At 45.0% G+C, this 19,880-nt stretch overlaps 1 protein-coding gene across 1 annotated transcript in view; it reads left to right on the forward strand.

The window, feature by feature from the left end:
* The window catches only part of LOC308096599 (cadherin-4-like), a gene marked incomplete at its 5' end in the record, with an annotated part of 152,173 nt that overhangs the window by 110,360 nt on the left and 21,933 nt on the right, over positions 1–19,880 (forward strand). The window contains 2 exons of the mRNA XM_080444014.1: positions 3,925–4,110; positions 13,926–14,182. Of these exons, the coding sequence (XP_080300140.1) occupies positions 3,925–4,110; positions 13,926–14,182 (443 nt within the window). The remainder of the gene's footprint in view (positions 1–3,924; positions 4,111–13,925; positions 14,183–19,880) is intronic.

The raw sequence follows: 19,880 nt of genomic DNA on the forward strand, positions 1-19,880 counted from the left end.
CCTCATCTCCATTAGGATTCTCTTGTCACAACAGCTGGATGACAGTGGCCAGTAATAGATTGGTATTCTCTAACTGTATTTCGGTGTGTTTAAGTGCATTTCCATCATTGCCACGGAAACAAGTTAATGCAATCATGGATATTGATGATGAACTTTAGTGGAGGACTTGGAGCTGTGATGAGCTGAGCACTTTTCACCCGCTCCTCTCATCAATCATCCAGTTTAGCAGTGGGGTAACATAAAAAACATTTTGTTGAGAACGCAGGGCCATTATGCAAATATGTACTGTTTGCAGCAACCCCATACATCTACACTATCAAAGTGTCCCACAAATAGAAAGCTTGGGGGATTTGTCATTAATGTTGATGATTAACATTTCATCATCCCTATTAGAAGCTGACCCATTTTTCAAGGCGGCAGTTTGTTTGTGTGTGTGTGTGTGTGTGTGTGTGTGTGTGTGTGTGTGTGGGGGGGGGGGGGGGTGGACAGACAGACAGACAGACAGACAGATAGGTAAGACCACACCAAATACAATATGGATTTAAATGTGATATACTGTAGAAGGGATGTACAGTATTGAGAGTCCGGAGAGAGTGATGTAAGAATGGACGGATGGGAGCTGAAGGGAGAGGGATGAAGGGATACAGGGATGGTTGAACGGATGAATGGAGTAGTAGGATGTTGTTGTTGTGTGTGAAACCCATGCAGTCAGGAGGGAATGCCTGTGCACTACAGTAGGTAGCACCACCGCTGTGCCTTGGCCTCGTTCCTACAGTACATGTCATCTCCACAACGTCCCCGTGATGAGGTTCCTTGTCGCATGTTCTCTCTCTTCTCATCTCCCCCTCTACCTCCTCCACTAGTTCCTCCACTGCCAAGTGCCAACACAGTGACAGGTGGGTGGCTGCGCTGGCATGAAGTGTTTTGTCGAACGCTGCGTCCCGTGCCAGTCACCGTGAAAGAGCCTGATCTCCTCCTCGCCTTTGTTCCATCCTGAGAGACACGATATCGCAGAAAGAGCGAATATCAGAGAATCTGAGTCTCCAATGAACGAGGTCCCACACCTGGTTCATTATTAACAACTCCTGAACCAGTGTCAGGTTAGAGTGAAAGCAATATGTTTTAACTGGTACCAGTCAAAGGCACAGAGACATAAGGTTTCCAACGTTGTGAGATTAAAGAAGCCGAGAGAGAGAGAGAGAGAGAGAGAGAGACACAGACAGACAGACAGACAGACAGACAGACAGACAGACAGACAGACAGACAGACAGACATGAGATGGCTGCTCATCTAGGGTCCAATCTGGTGCACCATCTGCTTCAAATAACTTTATTGACATTATCAACCAGCAGGTGTCCTAACTGTCACCAGGTTATGTCTCAGTGGAAGAACAGGAAGAGCACCTGCAGCAGATGTAATAATTTACTTATATTATATTAACAGACTCTAGCATACAGATTGGTTAAAAGGTCATTATACTCATTCAAATAAGTCCCGAGTTGAGGCTTTAAACTAGTTTATTAATAATAACAGAGCTGTGCTGTTCTCTCCTGTGTTAATCACATAGAATGTAAGCCGGCCTTAACTAGCCCCTAAAGGCTTCATTATATTAACGCAAAGTCTGGAGGGGGAGGCAGGCGGGGGCGGGGCGGGGCTGTCCGTGCTCTGCAGGTAATTTCAACCGCTGCACTAAGCCACAGAGCTTAGTGCAGTGGACGTGTACAACAGGGTTTCTCGAAATGGGTGCCATGACTAGCCTGGTTCCAGACCATAGACCCCGCCCACTCTCTGAGTGGACTGCCCCTCTTGGTCTGCTGTTGTAATGTGAACCTAGGATGTATTCGGTACAAAAAGTACCGTCCAAGGAGAGTCGGAGGTGGGGGTGGGTCTAACAACAAGCCAATCAGCGAATATCTGCTAAAGCAAGCTGTGCGATGACATCAGATGTAGGCGGATCCGTGGATCTCTTGTGATTGGTTTAGGGAAATTCGAATCCCCTCCCCCTTGTAATCGCAGACACTGGAGCCAATTTCAGACTGAAGCTCCACGCAGCTTCAGGCTGATTATCAGGCTATGCCATGACGCCAGTCTAGGGGTGCCACGGAATATTTGGAATTCATCAATATCGCTTCAGTTTAAGCACTTTATACTTGGGGTGAGTGAGTTGCAGTGTATTTGGTGTTCCCCCCAGAATAGGGATGCTCGGCTTCAAGTGGTTAAACGTCAAGTATAAAGTTATTTTCAAACTGTCATAACAGAAACGGATATTCTCTCAAGTTTTCTCCGTGACATACTGTATCTTAGGGGGGATGATTTACATAATTACGTACCGTACCATATGAAATGGAAGGTGCTGTAGAGTAAACAATGTAATTCAGGGGTGCCGTGGAGGAAAAAGTTATTTACAGGGATGCCCTGAGCCACAACACACACACGCACACGCACACGCACATGCACACACACACACACACACACACACACGCGCGCGCGCGCACACTGCACACCTAATCTGCCCGCTGCCGTGGGCTGTTTGCTGGCCTGATGTTGAGGGATGCCAGACAGGGTATTATGGTCTGGTGGAGTGTTTGGTCAGGGGGCTTTGCTATTTTATATCCTTCACTCAAATAAGCAGCTCAGTAACTCTTTCACGCCTGTTGACAACATGGCGTCTAGAGCGTGCCGGGTTTGATGGACATGTTTCTGGGGTGGGTGCATGTCTGTCTGTCTGTCTGTCTGTCTGTCTGTCTGTCTGTCTGTCTGTCTGTCTGTCTGTCTGTCTGTCTGTCTGTCTGTCTGTCTGTCTATCTCTCTGTCTCTGTCTCTCTCTCTCTCTCTCTCTCTCTCTCTCTCTCTCTCTCTCTCTCTCTCTCTCTCTCTCTCTCTCTCTCTCTCTCTCTCTCTCTGCTTTAATCCCCTGAGTCTGGATAGCTTTGATCAATCCCACCAGAACAGACAGACGACAGACAGAGCTTCACTCTTCATCAGGCTTATCAGGACAAAGCACATGTGTCTGTAGAGCAGGAGAACATCTTCAAACCTCTCATACAGACTTACACAGCTGCTTGAGCCTCTGTCACTGCAGCCCTCTCTGTCTGTCACCACACATTCCATCCTCCTCTGCCTTAATACCTTTTAACACAATGGAATATTATTGCTCTCTAGGATGGCAATAGAGAATGGAGGGGAAATCAACATGGGGAGCCATTGGTACTGGAACAGAACCCCCCCCCCCCCTCTCTCTCTCTCTCTCTCTCTCTCTCTCTCTCTCTCTCTCTCTCTCTCTCTCTCTCTCTCTCTCTCTCTCCCACTCTCTCTCTCTTTCTCTCTATCTGTGTGTGTGCTCGTGTGCGTATGTGCGTGCATGCTTTTTTACTGAATTGAAATTGTGGCCTCTTAAAGGAGTAGTTCCCCCCAAAAATGACTTATTTTCTATCAATTACACACGCCATGAAACCTCAAATTCATGGAGATGTTTTTGTCACATTCCTAAGACTCAATTGAGTCTCCTACCGGATAGACTCTGCCGGTCATCCCTGTTCATCAAATTATTGGCTTATGAATGTGACGAAAATGAAAAAAATCTCCCTGAATTCAAGGCTTCATGGGGTGTGTAATTGATACAAAATAAGAAATGTTTTGAGTGAACTACTCCTTTAATGAGGGTTTGCAGTTATAGCAAGCTTAATGCTTGCTATAACTGCAAACCCAAAAGGAAGGGAAGTGAGAGTGGGCTTGTTGTATTGCAAAGAAAAATGAACATGGAGGTGAAAGGCACTCAGTGGCACTTTGTAGAAATTGTCGTCCTCAAATGGCTCGTGAAAGATCCCAGAAGGCCAGCCAAGATAAAGACGGATTGAAGCACCATTGTGGTGCAGGCTAACATTCTCCTCTCTCTCTCTCTCTCTCTCTCCCATCCCCCGTCAGTTTACAGGTGAGGTTCCAGAGAACAGGGTGGACGTGGCAGTGGCTAACCTGACTGTGATCGATGCCGACCAGCCTCACTCGCCCAACTGGAACGCTGTGTACCGGATCATCAGTGGAGACCCCACCGGACACTTCACCATCCGCACCGACCCGGTCTCCAACGACGGCATGGTCACCGTGGTGAAGGTAAGATGGCATGCCTAAAATTGAGACTGAAAAAAATGCAAACGAAGTGGCTCCTGTTAAAACGATTTTTAATCTTCAAAGGCACTTTTTTGAGCTGCAACGCTGTACCTCTTAATTCTGATCCAGCACCTGTCTTTGTTTGTTTTGTACGTTTTTTTTTGTCAAGATGCCATGGAATCAGCATGTGGCCGGCGTCTTGCCCTGTACAGGTTAATGTTGTACTGTACACACAGTCACACACATAAAGTGGTGTTATTTGGCCATGTGGGCTTTCCACTGTCAGGATGGTTGCTAAAGGCAATAGCAATAGTCTAGGGAGTCACCCGAGGACAGATTGGGGTCCTTTGACTTTGAAAAGCCCCTTTATGTCCAAATGAGGGATTGGAGACCTCCGTGTCCTTCACAGCCAACACACAAGCGCGCAGACTTGCAACACAATAGCTGCTGAACCCATTGTAGGAAATGAGGTATTGATTTTACAATTACAATGCAGTGTTTTTTTATGCAGTCATAATGTAGTGGTTGTTGTGGTAAATGGCTGAAACACAGCCAACACAGTCTTGTCTTGTAACAACTTGTTCTGGTAGAATTAAACACACTGTTTAATGCTTCAGCCCAGTTTTTACTTTTACAGGGAAAATAGACAACTGCCATTACTATCCATATGAAACTAACTTAGTTTATTATTTATCATTATTACTATTACTATTTTATCGCTATTTTTTATTTTGTTTTGTTGCTTCAAGAGCCTGTATACTTGCATGATGTAACAATACAAATATTTAATCTTGAAACTAGGCTAATCTTCAATACTTTAACTGTACACACACACACATGCACCCACACGCGCACGTGTGCACGTACACACAACGTGCGCGCCCCGCGCGAGCGCACACACACACACACACACACACACACACACACACACACACACACACACACACACACACACACACACACACACACACACACACACACACACACTACTGTTCAATATGTGTACATTGAAAGAATTCAATACCAGTCTAGTTAAATGTTCTCAGTTTTCTATATTCTTCCTGCAAGTAAAAGTTGGCCAATGCTTTACGTCTGTCTGATTAGAACTCTATCAGAGCAGGTGTGTGTATCCGTCTGTCTGTCCTTGAATGTATTTAGAATGTAGCAGGTGCTTTGTGTAAATAAGTTGATTATTTACCCAAACTTGAGGATCCTGGGGTATTTTTCCTTTGTTCCAGACTACTGCAATGCAAATGTTATATACTGTATTACAATAACACAAAATCAAAATGTCTATAACACCTCTCCAATTCCCTCAGCGCCCAGAGCTGGCATTTTGCTTCTCTTCATTATCTCTAGATGACTGCCTTTTTTATAATCTCCTCCTCTCCACTCGCTCCCTGATGTAAAATTCAGCAGGCAGCTGGGCAGCTTTAAGCTTCCTTAGTGACCCCATGGGAAGTTATCAGGAAATCATAAAATAAGAGACAGGACTCCCAAGGGAACAGCGACGAATAGACGGTCTCAGAGAGTAAACAAAAAAAGGCTTTAACTCTCTCTGGGGACCAGGAGCTGGAATGGCTACCCACACTAATCGGCTTCATATCAAACAACCTGGGATAGGCAGGCGAGAAGTCACTGGAAGGCTCTGCGTTGGTATCTCTACTGTGAGTGTTTACCAGGGCCTCTGTGGCTGCTGGCAGAGATACATCGCTACATTGCACTGACATCTACGTTTGTTGCAATCTCCCAGCAGGGACCCCGGCTCCTCTCTGAACAAGGGCTGAGGTCTCAACCAGAACATGTCACACGTTTAGACTGCTCTCTGGGGAGCGCATGAGTCAGCGTCCTCACTGGTGATAGCGTCGGCACACAAACAAGTGTTCGCGTAAACACAAACACCATCCGCCCCGGCTCGGATGACTCATTAACTCATTGAGTGCCAATGACGTCTTTTGACGGCCGTTTTCAGTGTGCCATTTGTTGTGGTAGACTATACACAATATGTACTATAGCCTAATCTGTATAATAATGGACACAGGTACACTTCATCTTCTTAGCTTAGCACGGGAGCTCTTGTTTATTATCACCGTCTCGGTTACAGTACCGGCATTATCTGACTTCCGGTCTAGTGCTTGTCAGCATAAAAGCATCCTGCTTCCAGCAGTGGTAATAGTGACCTTCACAATAAAGGTTTAAGCAGTACCAAACATTACATCTCCCTTTAACAAGAAAATAAGATGTGCAGAGCATCAAATGACATGCAGAAAAATAAGGCACTCAAATTACACAATATTCAATTCACACACAGTATACTGTAAAATCCTTGGCAGTGCAAATAACTTCAGTGCAGAAATATAACTTCAGTATACTGAAAGGTGCTGCAGTATTTAAGTGTGCTTCTTCTGGAAACAATAATACTAGCGAACAAGTAGTTCAAACAGATGAACAAATCAGTTTCTTTTCTTTTCTTATGAACACATTAAATCACGGTATGTTGTACAATTCTTTTTTCTTTTCTCTCTTTTTTTTTTTTTTTCATTTCAGGGCAGCGATCCGCCTACACCCTTTACAATCAATTATAAGTCAAGGACTTGCCTCGGCTTAACGATACGTCCATACCTTGTGCGTTGACAAGGGTCAGTGTGAGCAGGTTCACTGACAGAACCAGGGTGAGGTGGGTCTTCTCGTGCAGTGACCGGGTCGTCCTCGCTGATCTCTGGTTGCTGCGTGATGGGTGCATGGTTGTCTAGCAGATGCCGTCGGTTGCGCCTGTATGACTGTCCATCACCGGTCTGGATGTGGTAGCTCCGTGGGGTCTCAGCTGGTCGGATGACTGTCGCTGGTTTCCATGTGCCATCTCCCTGCTGGAAACGGATGGGCGCTCCGGCGTGCAGAGTTGACAGAGGTCTGGTAGATCTGTTGTAGTGCTGTTTCTGGCGCTGCTGGCAGTTCTCTCTCCTTGCACGTACAGTGGCCTCGGGGGTCACCTGAGGTCGAAGTTGTTGAGTCGTCGTGGGCAGGATGGAACGCAGTCTGCGGCTCATCAGGATCTGGGCTGGGGATTTGAGTCCGTCGACTGGTGTGTTCCTATACTCCAGAAAGCTGAGGTATGGATCTTTCTTGTCCTCTTTGGCCTTGGTGAGGATCCGCTTTGCGGTTTGAACAGTCTTTTCGGCAAGGCCGTTGCACTGCGGGTAATGCGGGCTCGAAGTGACGTGCTGGAAGCCCCATGACTCTGCAAACAGCTTGAACTCATGTGAGTTATAGCATGGCCCGTTGTCAGAAATGACTTTACGTGCAATTCCTTGTCTTGAAAACACTGCCTTCATCTTGTGAATGACAGCGGCTGTAGTGATGTTGTGCAGGCGTTCTATTTCAAAGTACCTGCTGAGGTAGTCACATATGACAATGTAGTTCTCAGAGTTCCATGTGAATAGATCTGTTGCTACAGTCTCCCACGGGGTCTCTGGGATGTCATGTGAGAGCATGGGTTCTTTAGTGTTGGCACTACGGTGTGTTTGGCATATGTCACACTTTAGGACTGTTTCCTCGATCTGTTGACTCATGCCTGGCCAAAACATTACGTCCCTTGCCCTGTGTTTGCTCTTTTCTACTCCAAAATGTCCTGTGTGTATGCATTTTAGCATGTAGGGTCTGAGCTTGTGTGGAATGATTATTTTCTCACCCTTCAGAAGGATCCCATCAGCCTCTGTGATCTCGTCACGGTGGTTCCAGTACTCGCTGATGAGTGGGTGACATTGTTTTCTTGTCTCCGGCCAGCCTGACCGAATGACTTGCTTTAGAGCGGAGAGCTGCTCATCCTGAGCAGTAGCTTTTTTAATGTCATCTAGCCTGTTTGCACTCACTGGAGCTGTGCTGATGACAGTGTGCACTTGTGTCTCCATGGCCTCTGATAGAGACTTGTCCTCTTCATCCAGGGATTTTCTTGACAGTGTGTCGGCCACCGGGATCTCTTTGCCTGGTCTGTGGATGAGAGTTATGGTGTATTTTTGCAGTGCGAGCATCATGCGCTGTAGGCGCGGTGGAGCAAGGGCTAAGGGTTTGCGGAGAATAGTCTCTAGCGGTTTGTGGTCTGATTCCACAGTTATGTTTCGCCCATAGAGGTACTCGTGGAACCTCTTACACCCATACAGGACTGCATATAGCTCCTTCTCAATTTGGGCATAGTTTTGCTCTGTGCTGTTCAGCAGCTTGGATGCATATGCTACTGGCCTGCCTTCCTGCATGATGGTTGCACCCAGGCCATTTTTTGACGCATCTACTTGCAGTGTCACTTCCTTTTCAGGATCAAAGTAGGCTAACACTGGCCCTGGCTCTGCTGTGATGATCTCCTTCATCTGCTGAAACGCACTGTCATGTGTTGTGTCCCATTTGAACTCTGTCTCCTGCCTTAGCAGAAGTCTGAGTGGTGCACACACCTCGGCCAGATTGGGTGCGAATCTTGCCAGGTAATTTACCATGCCTAACACGGTTTCAAGCTCTGCCTCACTTGTTGGCGGTGGCATGTCTCTGATGGCTTTCACCTTAAGCGGGTCTGGTTTCAAACCGTTGGCTGTGAGTTTATGACCGAAGTAGCTCACCTCAGGAACACAGATGCGACACTTCTCTGGGTTTAGTCGTATCCCTCGCTTTCTGGTTCTGTCGAGCATGGCTCGGAGGTTGCTGTCGTGTTCCTCCCTTGTTTTCCCGAACACGACAATGTCGTCCACAATACCAGCCACTCCTTTTAGGCCTTCGTATGTCTCATCCACCCTCCTCTGGAATTCATCCTGGGCAGACACGATGCCAAAGGGCAGCCTGAGAAAACGATATCTTCCAAATGTGGTGTTGAATGTAGTGAGCAGTGAGGACTCCTCACTTAACTTGATTGCCCAATACCCTGATCTTGCATCCAGGATGCTGAAGTACTTTGCCCCAGCTAACTTGGATGTCACATCCTCCAGTGTGGGTAGGGGGTAGTATGGCCTCAGAATTGCCTTGTTTAGGGGTCTTGGGTCTAGGCATACTCTAAGTTTGTGTGTCTTTGGCTTTTCACACACTACTAGGGCATTAACCCACTGGGTAGGCTCAGTCACTTTGCATATTATGCTGTCCCTTTCCATGTTGTCCAATTCTGTCTTTAGACGATCTCTAAGGGCGAATGGTACCCTCCGTGGTGGGCAGATAACTGGTGCTACACTGGGGTCTATTCGGAAACTGCACTCGCCTGGGAATGTGCCGATGCCTTTGAAAACATCTGAGTACTCACTTTGTATGTGGTTTGACTGGGTGCTGCTCTCTTTGTCACTGTTGACTGCATACACCACTTTGATGAGTCCCAGGGCTTTGCATGCTTTGTAGCCTAAGATAGGTGGGCCTTTGCAGTTCACTATGTAGAACTTTTCTGTGGTTGACTTGGCTTTGTATCTGCCTGCTATTTTGCAGTAGCCATTTACTTCCAGCGCATGTCCACCGTAGCCAGTTAACTTACGGTCAGCAGCCATTAATTGTGTGCTGGACATTAGCGCATTAAAATCTTTGGCAGGTATTACGCTTGCTTGTGCTCCAGTATCTAGTTTGAAGGTCAACTTTCTGTTCTGTGGCCCCAATCCTATGTCTGCATATGCACTTTCCTCATCTTCCCTCTCTGTAGTAACAGTGTCCACAAACAGCTCAGAGTTATCATCTTCATAATCTTCTCCAACCGTGTGGATATCTCTGTGCACTGTTCTACCTGGGGTGTAGGACTTAGTTTTACACACTTTTGCATAGTGATTGAATTTTCGGCACTTCAGACATTGTTTACCTTTTGCTGGGCACTCTGTTGATTTATTGTGGTGTCCTCCACACTTGCTACAGGCATTGTCCTGCATTTTTGGGTTTTCATAGTGCTTGCTAGCACCTCTCATGAAGCTTGGCTTTCCAGGTTTGCGATGGTGGATCACATGCACTTCATGGCTGTCGCTAGCCATAGCCTTTAGCTGCACTTGTGATATCTCATAGGAGCGGGCTATGTCGATCGCTTTTTCTAGCGTGAGCTCCGGCCCCTGGCTGAGTAATTTTTCGCGCACTCTGGGTGAGTTGGTAGCGAAAACAATACGGTCCCTGACCATCTCATCACTGTTAGTGTAGTTACAGTCTTTGACTAATAGCTTGAGCTCTGTCACAAAGTGCTCGAATGACTCACCGCTCCCCTGTGTCTTCTCATGGAATTTGTACCTTTGCAAATATGGGGTTTGCTTTCGGAGTGAGGTATTCTGAGAATTTATCGTAGAATGTCTTTAGCAACTTAGCTTCGTCCTCCGTTAGCGTCCATGTGTTGCTGATGTCCCGTCCTTTGTCCCCGATCCACAACAAGAGGAAACTGCATTTCTCCTCTTCTGCTCTCTGTTTGAGCGGGCCTGTGAACATGAGTTCAGCATGTTGCTTGAATCTCCGCCAGGCATCTGGTAGATTAGATGAATCCCAGTCCATCTTCGGAGTAGGGACACCGAACGCCTCCATTTTCAATTTTCCCTCGTCTTTTTTTTTATTTTATTTTTTATTTCACGCGGGTCCGTAGTCTAACTAACTACTGTTTACTCTGACACCATGTTGTGGTAGACTATACACAATATGTACTATAGCCTAATCTGTATAATAATGGACACAGGTACACTTCATCTTCTTAGCTTAGCACGGGAGCTCTTGTTTATTATCACCGTCTCGGTTACAGTACCGGCATTATCTGACTTCCGGTCTAGTGCTTGTCAGCATAAAAGCATCCTGCTTCCAGCAGTGGTAATAGTGACCTTCACAATAAAGGTTTAAGCAGTACCAAACATTACACCATTAGTGCCAATGACGTCTTTTGACGTCACCTAAAACATTTTTCTTTTTTCAAAATAAAATTCAATTATTTTTTTTATTTTTTTTTGATATATCATTTTTTTTTTATCTCAAAGGAACTAGGAGAAAACAATTTTCAAAAAGTTAATGCTCCATCCACTTCAATGTTAAAAAATAAACGGAGAAAAAAAATCACATTTTTCCATTTTGCCTAATGGTGGCAGGATCAACAAGCTTGAAATAAGCCTGGCAGTGAATGAGTTAAGATATGTAAATCACAGCTTGTGACGAATGCAGAGGATGGCAGAGCAAGTGGAGATGAGGAGAGGAGTGAGCAGTACAGGGATTCGGGAGGAGAGAGAGTGGGTGGATCTCAAGGAGACGAGGGATAAGATAAGTCAGATCAAGTTGTTACAGCTAAAATGAAGGGACGGAGCGCACAGTGATGTGGGGCCGATAGGAGATTTATTTTCTCATGGGCAAGAGGTTGAGGCCACGTTATTGAACTCTCATTCCTTATTCGCATCCTTCCCTCAGGCTGTGTGTGTGTGTGTGTGTGTGTGTGTGTGTGTGTGTGTGTGTGTGTGTGTGTGTGTGTGTGTGTGTGTGTGTGTGTGTGTGTGTGTGTGTGTGTGTGTGTGTGTGTGTGTGTGTGTGTGTGTGCGTGTCTCTGTGTTAGGCAGCCTTCGGCCATCCTCTGGACCCCCCTATGCACTGAATGTTCTCTGTTTATCAAAGATCCTCGAGCATGGAACAGCTTGTTGATGGGCTCCCAGAGGATGCACCACAGCGTCACTATGCATGGACATGAGTACACAACACTGCACAACAGTACACAACATGGGCATGTCCATGTTCAATCCCTGAGAGTCTCAGGGATTTAATTCACCGCAGTGCATCTGGTTTGTTCGATCGTCCATATGAATATGAACACAACTGGTCGTATTCGGGGGAAGCCAAGGTGGGGAGGGTGATCTTTGTCGCTGGACATAATTCTACTGGCTGGGGTGGCGACTATCAGCGATGAATGTTGAACAGGAGTAGGACGGAGGCGCTACATCCTCCCGGTGGGGGCAAGTGAGCCAGTAGGGTACAACTAGCTGGCTGCTATGGCACCAGCTAATGGGGATCCTTAATAAAATCAAATCAAAACAGTGGTGGCAACATAGAATTGTGTGGGAGGAATTCTTTGGCATAACAACAAAAATTCTCGCACTTATCAATCGCTCGGGAAAATAGCGTCTGCTAAATACCTAAATTGTCATTTAATTGGGAGATAAAAATAATTATTGGCTACTCTAAATAACAACAACAGTAGACATCTCAGCACCTTCCCGCATATAGAAGACAAGTCTCCACCCGGCACACTAGTCAACGGAGCTGTCTGCGTGATGAAGGATGCTTTCATACATCGGCACCGGGGCGTCTGCGTGTTATCTGTGTGATGACGGATGCTTCCTCGCGTCGGCACAGGGCTGTCGCGCGCCGTCCACTGATAACGCAGAGGCATCACAACATACAGATGAGCTCACAGTCTTTTATCATCAGCATCAAAAGCCACAGACATGAGCCCTGTGACGATAATCATCAACCACATAGCTAAAAATGTTTCAGCATCACCTACAAGAAGCTTATTTGTTCAGGGCTCTCTCTCTCTCTCGCTCTATTTAGCTCTCTCTCTCTCTCTCTCTCTCTCTCGCTCTCTCTCATTTTAACCTGTGTGGTCTTCATTATGAGAGCGCTGTGCTATCACTCCATTTTAGGCTCAGCCAGCAGAAATACTTTAGATGAATGTGGCTGGCTCGCACACACACACACACACACACACACACACACACACACACACACACACACACACACACACACACACACACACACACACACACACCCACACACACACACAATTACTGTACATGCGAAGAAGGCAGAGTCATGACAGGAGCCTATGAATAGTTTAAGCCTGGCCGGCTTCACTCAACGCAGGGGTGGTAATTACAGGTATGGAGGGTTGAAATGGTGGGAAGGGGTTTTTGAGGGTGGATTGTTGGAGGAGGCGAAGGTTATTCAATTCATCCGGGGGTGGCTCTGCAGAGCTCCCATCTACTCTGTATTGTATTTATCATCAACAAGACTCACTTCAACGCAGATGCAATGACCATGAAGTGGGAGATTTTTTTTAATTGACAAGCTGACTCTGTGTTCAATACCTGGATACCATGGTGAAGAGACACATTCGTGCCAAATTCCCCTCTCCATCTCCAGATGTCAGATAACTGTTGAGATTTGGAGTATCGGCTTCTCTCCTGTTATGTATATGCTGTCCTGTCTTGTGTATAATGTGTATACTATGTTTGTGTTCTCTGGCGTAACAACCTAACTTCCCTCTGGGGATCAATAAGTACCTACCTACCAACCGTAACAGAAATGTACAACTAGAATCTGTGTCTCATTTTAATTAATGAAACATTATTTTAATGAATTTGTATGGTAGAGTATTTTATTTCAATATAACTAGCACATCTGCAGTGGTTGGAGGTGGTCTTCTACTCTTCCATTGTATTTGGGAGGACACCTACTGGTTGGCAATGTCAATAAAGTTATTTGAAGCTGATGGCATACTGGATTGGACAATAGATGTGCAGCTGTCTTGTACATACATATAGTAATACATATATTACTTTGCACATTGTCGCAAACACTTAACAGATTGTAGCTTTAACGCTGTAGTTTATAGCTTTAATCCAGTGATGTTTGAGTGAACTTCACAGTTATAGAACACTGTTTTTGTTTTGTACAATCATGCATGTGATCAGTTTAGGATCAAACACGCTGAAATGAGCACTATATTTTTTGCCCCTCCTGCTGGGTTCTAAAAACCTCTCTCCACACGCTAGCCTACCTCCAGTGTTTTGTTTACAGAAGATCTGAATATGACAACCTGGGTTTTACCGGGACTTACTGTATCTCATCCCTCTCATTACCTCTAGCCGGTGGACTTTGAGATGAACCGTGCCTTCATGCTGACGGTGGTGGTATCCAACCAGGCCCACCTGGCCAGCGGCATCCAGTCCTCGCTCCAGTCCACAGCGGGCGTCACCATCTCCGTCCAGGACGTTAACGAGCCACCTTACTTCCCCACCAACCCCAAGCACATCCGCTTTGAGGAGGGTGTCCCTGCAGGCACCAGCCTGACAACATTCTCTGCCTCCGACCCCGACAGGCTGCAGATGCCACAGACCATCAGGTACACACTAACTGGATTAACCCCTCACATCCTAAATATTTTGTTGACTGGAGCCCCAGCGACTCCGGTCAATGATACCAATCTACATGCTCACAACGTGTTGCATTGTGACACGTTGTGTGAGGCTGTAGATCTGCTACAGTATTTTTGCCAAATGTTTGCCCCAGAACAGAGAATAAGATTAAATCACACCATATATTTTGTGCAGCCGAACGTCACTGATCCAAAGCTGAGGCATCTGGACAGAAAAGTATTCAAATATACAGCATAGTGTATTAATTGTATAACTGCTGGTGTTTCCCTGCATTGACTGGACTGTCCTGGGTTGTACTGTTTGTGTGTCTACGACGTGCGTGTCATTACTGCCATGATCAGTGGATCCAGTGTACTGTAATAGCCAGCATATGTCTGTTAAATTGTCTGTCACAGCAACAACTCAGACAATTGTGATTTGGTTTAAATTTAGAGGATTTGGGACTACGGTCAGGGTATGCACTATTCTTTTTTTCCTTCTTTTTTTTATGTTCAAAGGTCACGGTCCTAGTTTTGCCCTATACGTAAAGTAACATGTGCTGTGGGTGTCAGTGGCGTGCACAGACATTTTGAGGGGCAGGTGCTCAAGTAAAAAAAAAAGGGCACCTTGCGCGGCGCGCGGAACCGCCAGCTGCCCTAGTAGTGTGAGAAGAAAATTGCAATGCACATTTTGGGGAATTGTTAATATATTAGAAGTTTTTAATCCAGAATTGATCGATGTCACCATGGGCTACATACTGTAAAAAAATAAAAAAAAGGCACTTCTGGTCATGAGGGCAAAGGGCAGGTGCTCTAGCACCACCTAGAGTCTATCTGTGCACGTCCCTGGTGGGTGTAGCATCTCTCTGAATGCATTTTATTATTGGAAATTACTTTCACCCTTATTTCAGTGTGTTCAAATTCTACACTATTTCTATACTCTACTTTCAAATGACCTCCCGCCTTGCGGCATTTACAATAGTTAGATTCTACAGTATAATGGCCAGGTGCTATATTGTCCAGCTGAACATTTCCAGCTGTACACAGAGATTTCTAATTGAAGTGCACGGCTTGTAAATCATCCCACCCTGCATAATTATGCACAATCAGCAGGCAGAGAGGCCTCTGTTCCATCTCGGCAGTTCGAGGTCAGGGGGCAGGGATGGGGCTAAATCTTGACATTGGCCATCTCTCAAAGGCTGCAGAGATTATGAGCCAGTCTAGCACTCTGAGTAGCAAGGTTAAGAGGGTTAATTAAGAGTACTAGATTCTAGGTTAATTACAGGTGTGTGTATTCCATATAATAAATGCACACACACACACGCATGAATGCACGCATGCACACACACACACACACACACACACACACGCACACGCACAGGCACGCGCACACACACACACACACACAGACAGACAGACAGACAGACAGACAGACAGACAGACAGACAGACAGACAGACAGACAGACAGACAGACAGACAGACAGACACACACACACACACACACACACACACACACACACACACACACACACACACACACAGACACACAGACACACAGACACACAGACACACACACACACACACACACACACACACACACACACACACACACACACACACACACACACCACCTGGCCATAGCCAATGCTGAAACAGCATTCTGTCTGCCGGCAGACAGAATGTTAAAGCTCTATGGATTTCAAATGTGAACCAACCTTTAAATGACCAGCTGGCCTCCATTCCATCATGCTGTCAACTTAACTATAGATGCACCTGCATAATGGTCATGTGAGTGAAAGTATAGATATCCCTGGGCAAATAGTACTCGACTATGTGAACGTTGTTCATTACAATTCGTACTTGAGCATCGGAAGGAGGGGTCCTTACTCCTTGTTCATACCTTCCTTGATCCCAGCCTTTCTTTCAAGAGCACGATTTTACTCTCATGAGAACACTTCTGTGTTCAGAAGGGTTAGAATGATCGAACACTGGAGCTGGGGCAAATATATAAAAGCAATACATCTGAGCCAAGTACTGACATAGCAAAATTGTTTCCACATGCTTTAAAGCAGTTAATTCCTCTTCCTTCCAAGTGCAGAGACCAAAGTAGAATCACTGATTAAAGTTACCGTAATTTTCGCACTATAAGGCGCACCTGAATATAAGCCGCAGCAGCTAAATTGAATGATTTGTACATATATAAGCCGCACTGGACTATAAGCCGCAGTTGTAAAATCCATAGATTTAGGAGGTCCCCTAGTGGCCGTTAGCTGTAAAAATCCACAGATAAGCCGCACCGTTATATAAGCCGCAGGGTCGAAAAATGGGAAAAAAGTCGCGGCTTATAGTCCGAAGTTTACGGTATTTACTGGGAGTTCAGCAAACAACAAGGAACATCGACATAGCCAGAAACATTAATGACCTGAAACACTGGAAATGTAGTCAACGATCTGACAAACACTAAAAGAAGAGACAGGTACACTGGGCACAAATCAGAGGACAAGGCAAGCAGTGACATTTTGTTGCAGAACATTTCGCTGCTTGTACCTGTATCATAGAGTATCGAAGTCCTGACGACACGCCGTTATCCCCTGGGTCAAGGAAGTATTTTTTTCTATTGAAAATACCATAGGTTCATCTTAGTATTGCATATAAGAACTGTGTTCCAAAAATCGCCTCCTCTGTCCTTCAGCATGGTGGTGTTACAGTGGAAATGGTGACCTTATAAAATGCGTGACCATTTTGTAGACTTATATTGACATTATGTGAAGTCCACAAGAGTCACATATTTTGGCAGGTCACCAGTTTATCCATACACCGCCATGGTGGAAGACGAAGGACAGAGGTGAGGAGGCAGAAATTTGACTTACCTACTTGTTGTAGGGCAAACTATCAATTAGCAACCTTAACACTCAGCAGTCTTCTATGTGTCTCTGGAGAAGTTGTGCTTAAAATTTTACTCCGATTGATTTATTGATTGATTGATTAAATACTATATTAACAAGATTGTTAACAGTACATGTAGTGCAGTGAAAGGTTATGCTAAAAGGATAACACAAAAAGCTCCAGGAGCTTGTCTCCATTGTGGTCAATTCATCAGCAAGACATGTACAGTACCACTTGACCAGTTGTCTTTTTCTGCTGTCATAGTAAACATAGCCAGTGCTATATTTTGCTACATTTGCTTGCTGACCAGCAATCAAGCAACAAGCAAAGTTCTTTATTTCTCAACTGTGAACAATACAAGCCAGTAGCAACATGGCAAGTAGTACAAAGCTTATTCTCCTCAACAGTGTGATGAAACAAGAAGAAAATAAGTCAAGACATGATACAAGGTAAAAAGATCAAAAATACGGATGAACAAGAAAAATAGTCTAAAAGCCCTGCTAGCAGCCCCTAGAGTCTGTATGCTTACAACCAACTGGAAATGTTGGCCTAAGGGTGGCGCTAGAAGAAAGGCAATGAGATCACCAATCCGTAGTGTTTGATCCTCTGTGGGAGCATGAAGGTGAACAGCAAATTCCATGGCAAACCGGCCAGCAGCTTTTGAGATAAGTTATTTGGTTGCACGTTTCGTTGCACGCTGCATGTCCACATTGGATTGGAGACACTCACATCATTTTTTTAAAAAAAGATGACAACATAATCAAAAAACGTTCACATGATAGATCACTGGGATTTACAGTTTATGAGTAAAACGTTTTGTGTAGGGCTGGACGATATTAAGAAAACATGCGATGACGATATGACTGGAACAAATACTGAAGGATACCGTTTTAATGTCTTTCTGCCTTAGGTTTCATGAACCCAGACAATGAACCCAGACAATGATTTTTTTTAGGTGTGTATACACACACCTAAAAAAAAGAAGAAGAAATAAATGGATTATATATCCATTCTATATGAATATAATGGATTATATATCCATTCTAACAATATGGTTTTACTGAAAACATTGCATCTGGCTACAGCTGCTATTGACAATGAATATATACCAACAACTTAGCGATACAGTTTCTCACTGCTTCGCTTAAAACATCTTCTTGTATTCTAAACTAAAGAATAACCTTTATACCTGGAAAACAAGTTTAATTGGCCTAATCTCGTTTGTGATGTGTAAAAGCATGTTTCAATATGTCTATTGCGCATGTTGATATTGCGATGACGATATATTTTTGATATATTGGGCAGCCCTAGTTTTATCTCCTCTCGGTAGAAACTGTCCTCGGACCAGTTTGTTCAGGACCTGATGCTCTATAACGTTTGCCAACAGAGTTAGTAGCATAGGAACAATATGATTGGTTGTTCTCATGTGACGATGACTGTGTGTGGCCTATCACATTTTAGAATCGACTAGTAAGTATAACGTAAGTGTACAGTATATGAAAAACATTTGAACTTCAACTTCATATTGATGAAATAGAAAGTAGGATATTTATTTTTCAAATGTAATGGCATTAAAGTTTCCAAAAAAACTCCAAGTATAATAGTATTGATATTATGATATATGATATTATTTACTTGATATTGATCTCACAAAAACAGCAGAGTCTTGGACTACACACACGTACACGTGCAGTTTGTCTTTAAGAGACAGCGCAGATTATTATCCTGCTCCTCTTGTGCGTGATTTATACCGCTATAATCTGATGAAGTTATCAGGATAGGGTTGGTACCAACTCTGTTGATAACAACTGTGTGTGGACGAAGCAGAAACCTGGGTCTGCCTATGTTACATTAATACCTCCTACTTCCACCCAACCCTCACCATCCCCTTTCCTCCCTGTGTTCTCTGGGGAGAAGATGTAAACACATTTACCAGCTAATTTCACAGTAAATGAGAGTAAATTGGGTGTACATTATAATTTAGGAGGACACCAGCTGCTCTCTCTCTCTCTCTCTCTCTCTCTCTCTCTCTCTCTCTCTCTCTCTCTCTCTCTCTCTCTCTCTCTCTCTCTGCTTAATTCACTTTCTCCAACGCCCTCCCTATTCCCCTATCACATTTGCACATAACATCTTACACAAACACACTCGCTTGCACGCACACACACACACACACACACACGCGCACACGCACACGCACACACACACACACACACACACACACACACACACACACACACACACACACACACACACACACACACAACACACACACACACACACACACACACAGAAAAGCTCTTATTTTCTAACTGTAAACCAAACTGCTCCTGTTTTCACCCCATTTGCATCCATCTACTTTACTTTATTTGTTCATTTGAGAGGGACTGTATAAATTAATGAACAAGGCATTCAAATACAGTGCAGTATAGTACAGTACAGTTCGAAATGCAGTGTAAAGTGTATTTACACTAGAGGCTAGCACGGGTCCGTCCGGAACCAGGTCGGGGCCAAAATATTGACTTGTCTCTCGGGCACGGGTCGGATCAGTTCCAATTACCGCGGGTCTCGGTCGGATCCGTATGGACCTGTGAGGACCCGACAACCAGCTTTTTATTATTATTACTATTATACAGTGGCGTACCCACCATAGAGGCAAGGCAGGCCCGCCTGCCCAACTAAAATCTCGCCACCCCTAGAATAAAGTAAAAGACTGACAGACAGCGGCCGTCATTCACGCGGGCAGGCAGCCAATCACTACCGTATCCATTCAGCAGAGCGACCCTCGCCTATAGTGATGCA

Source organism: Gymnoscopelus braueri, assembly GCF_963280865.1.
Source record: "Gymnoscopelus braueri genome assembly, chromosome: 12".
NCBI lineage: Eukaryota > Metazoa > Chordata > Actinopteri > Myctophiformes > Myctophidae > Gymnoscopelus > Gymnoscopelus braueri.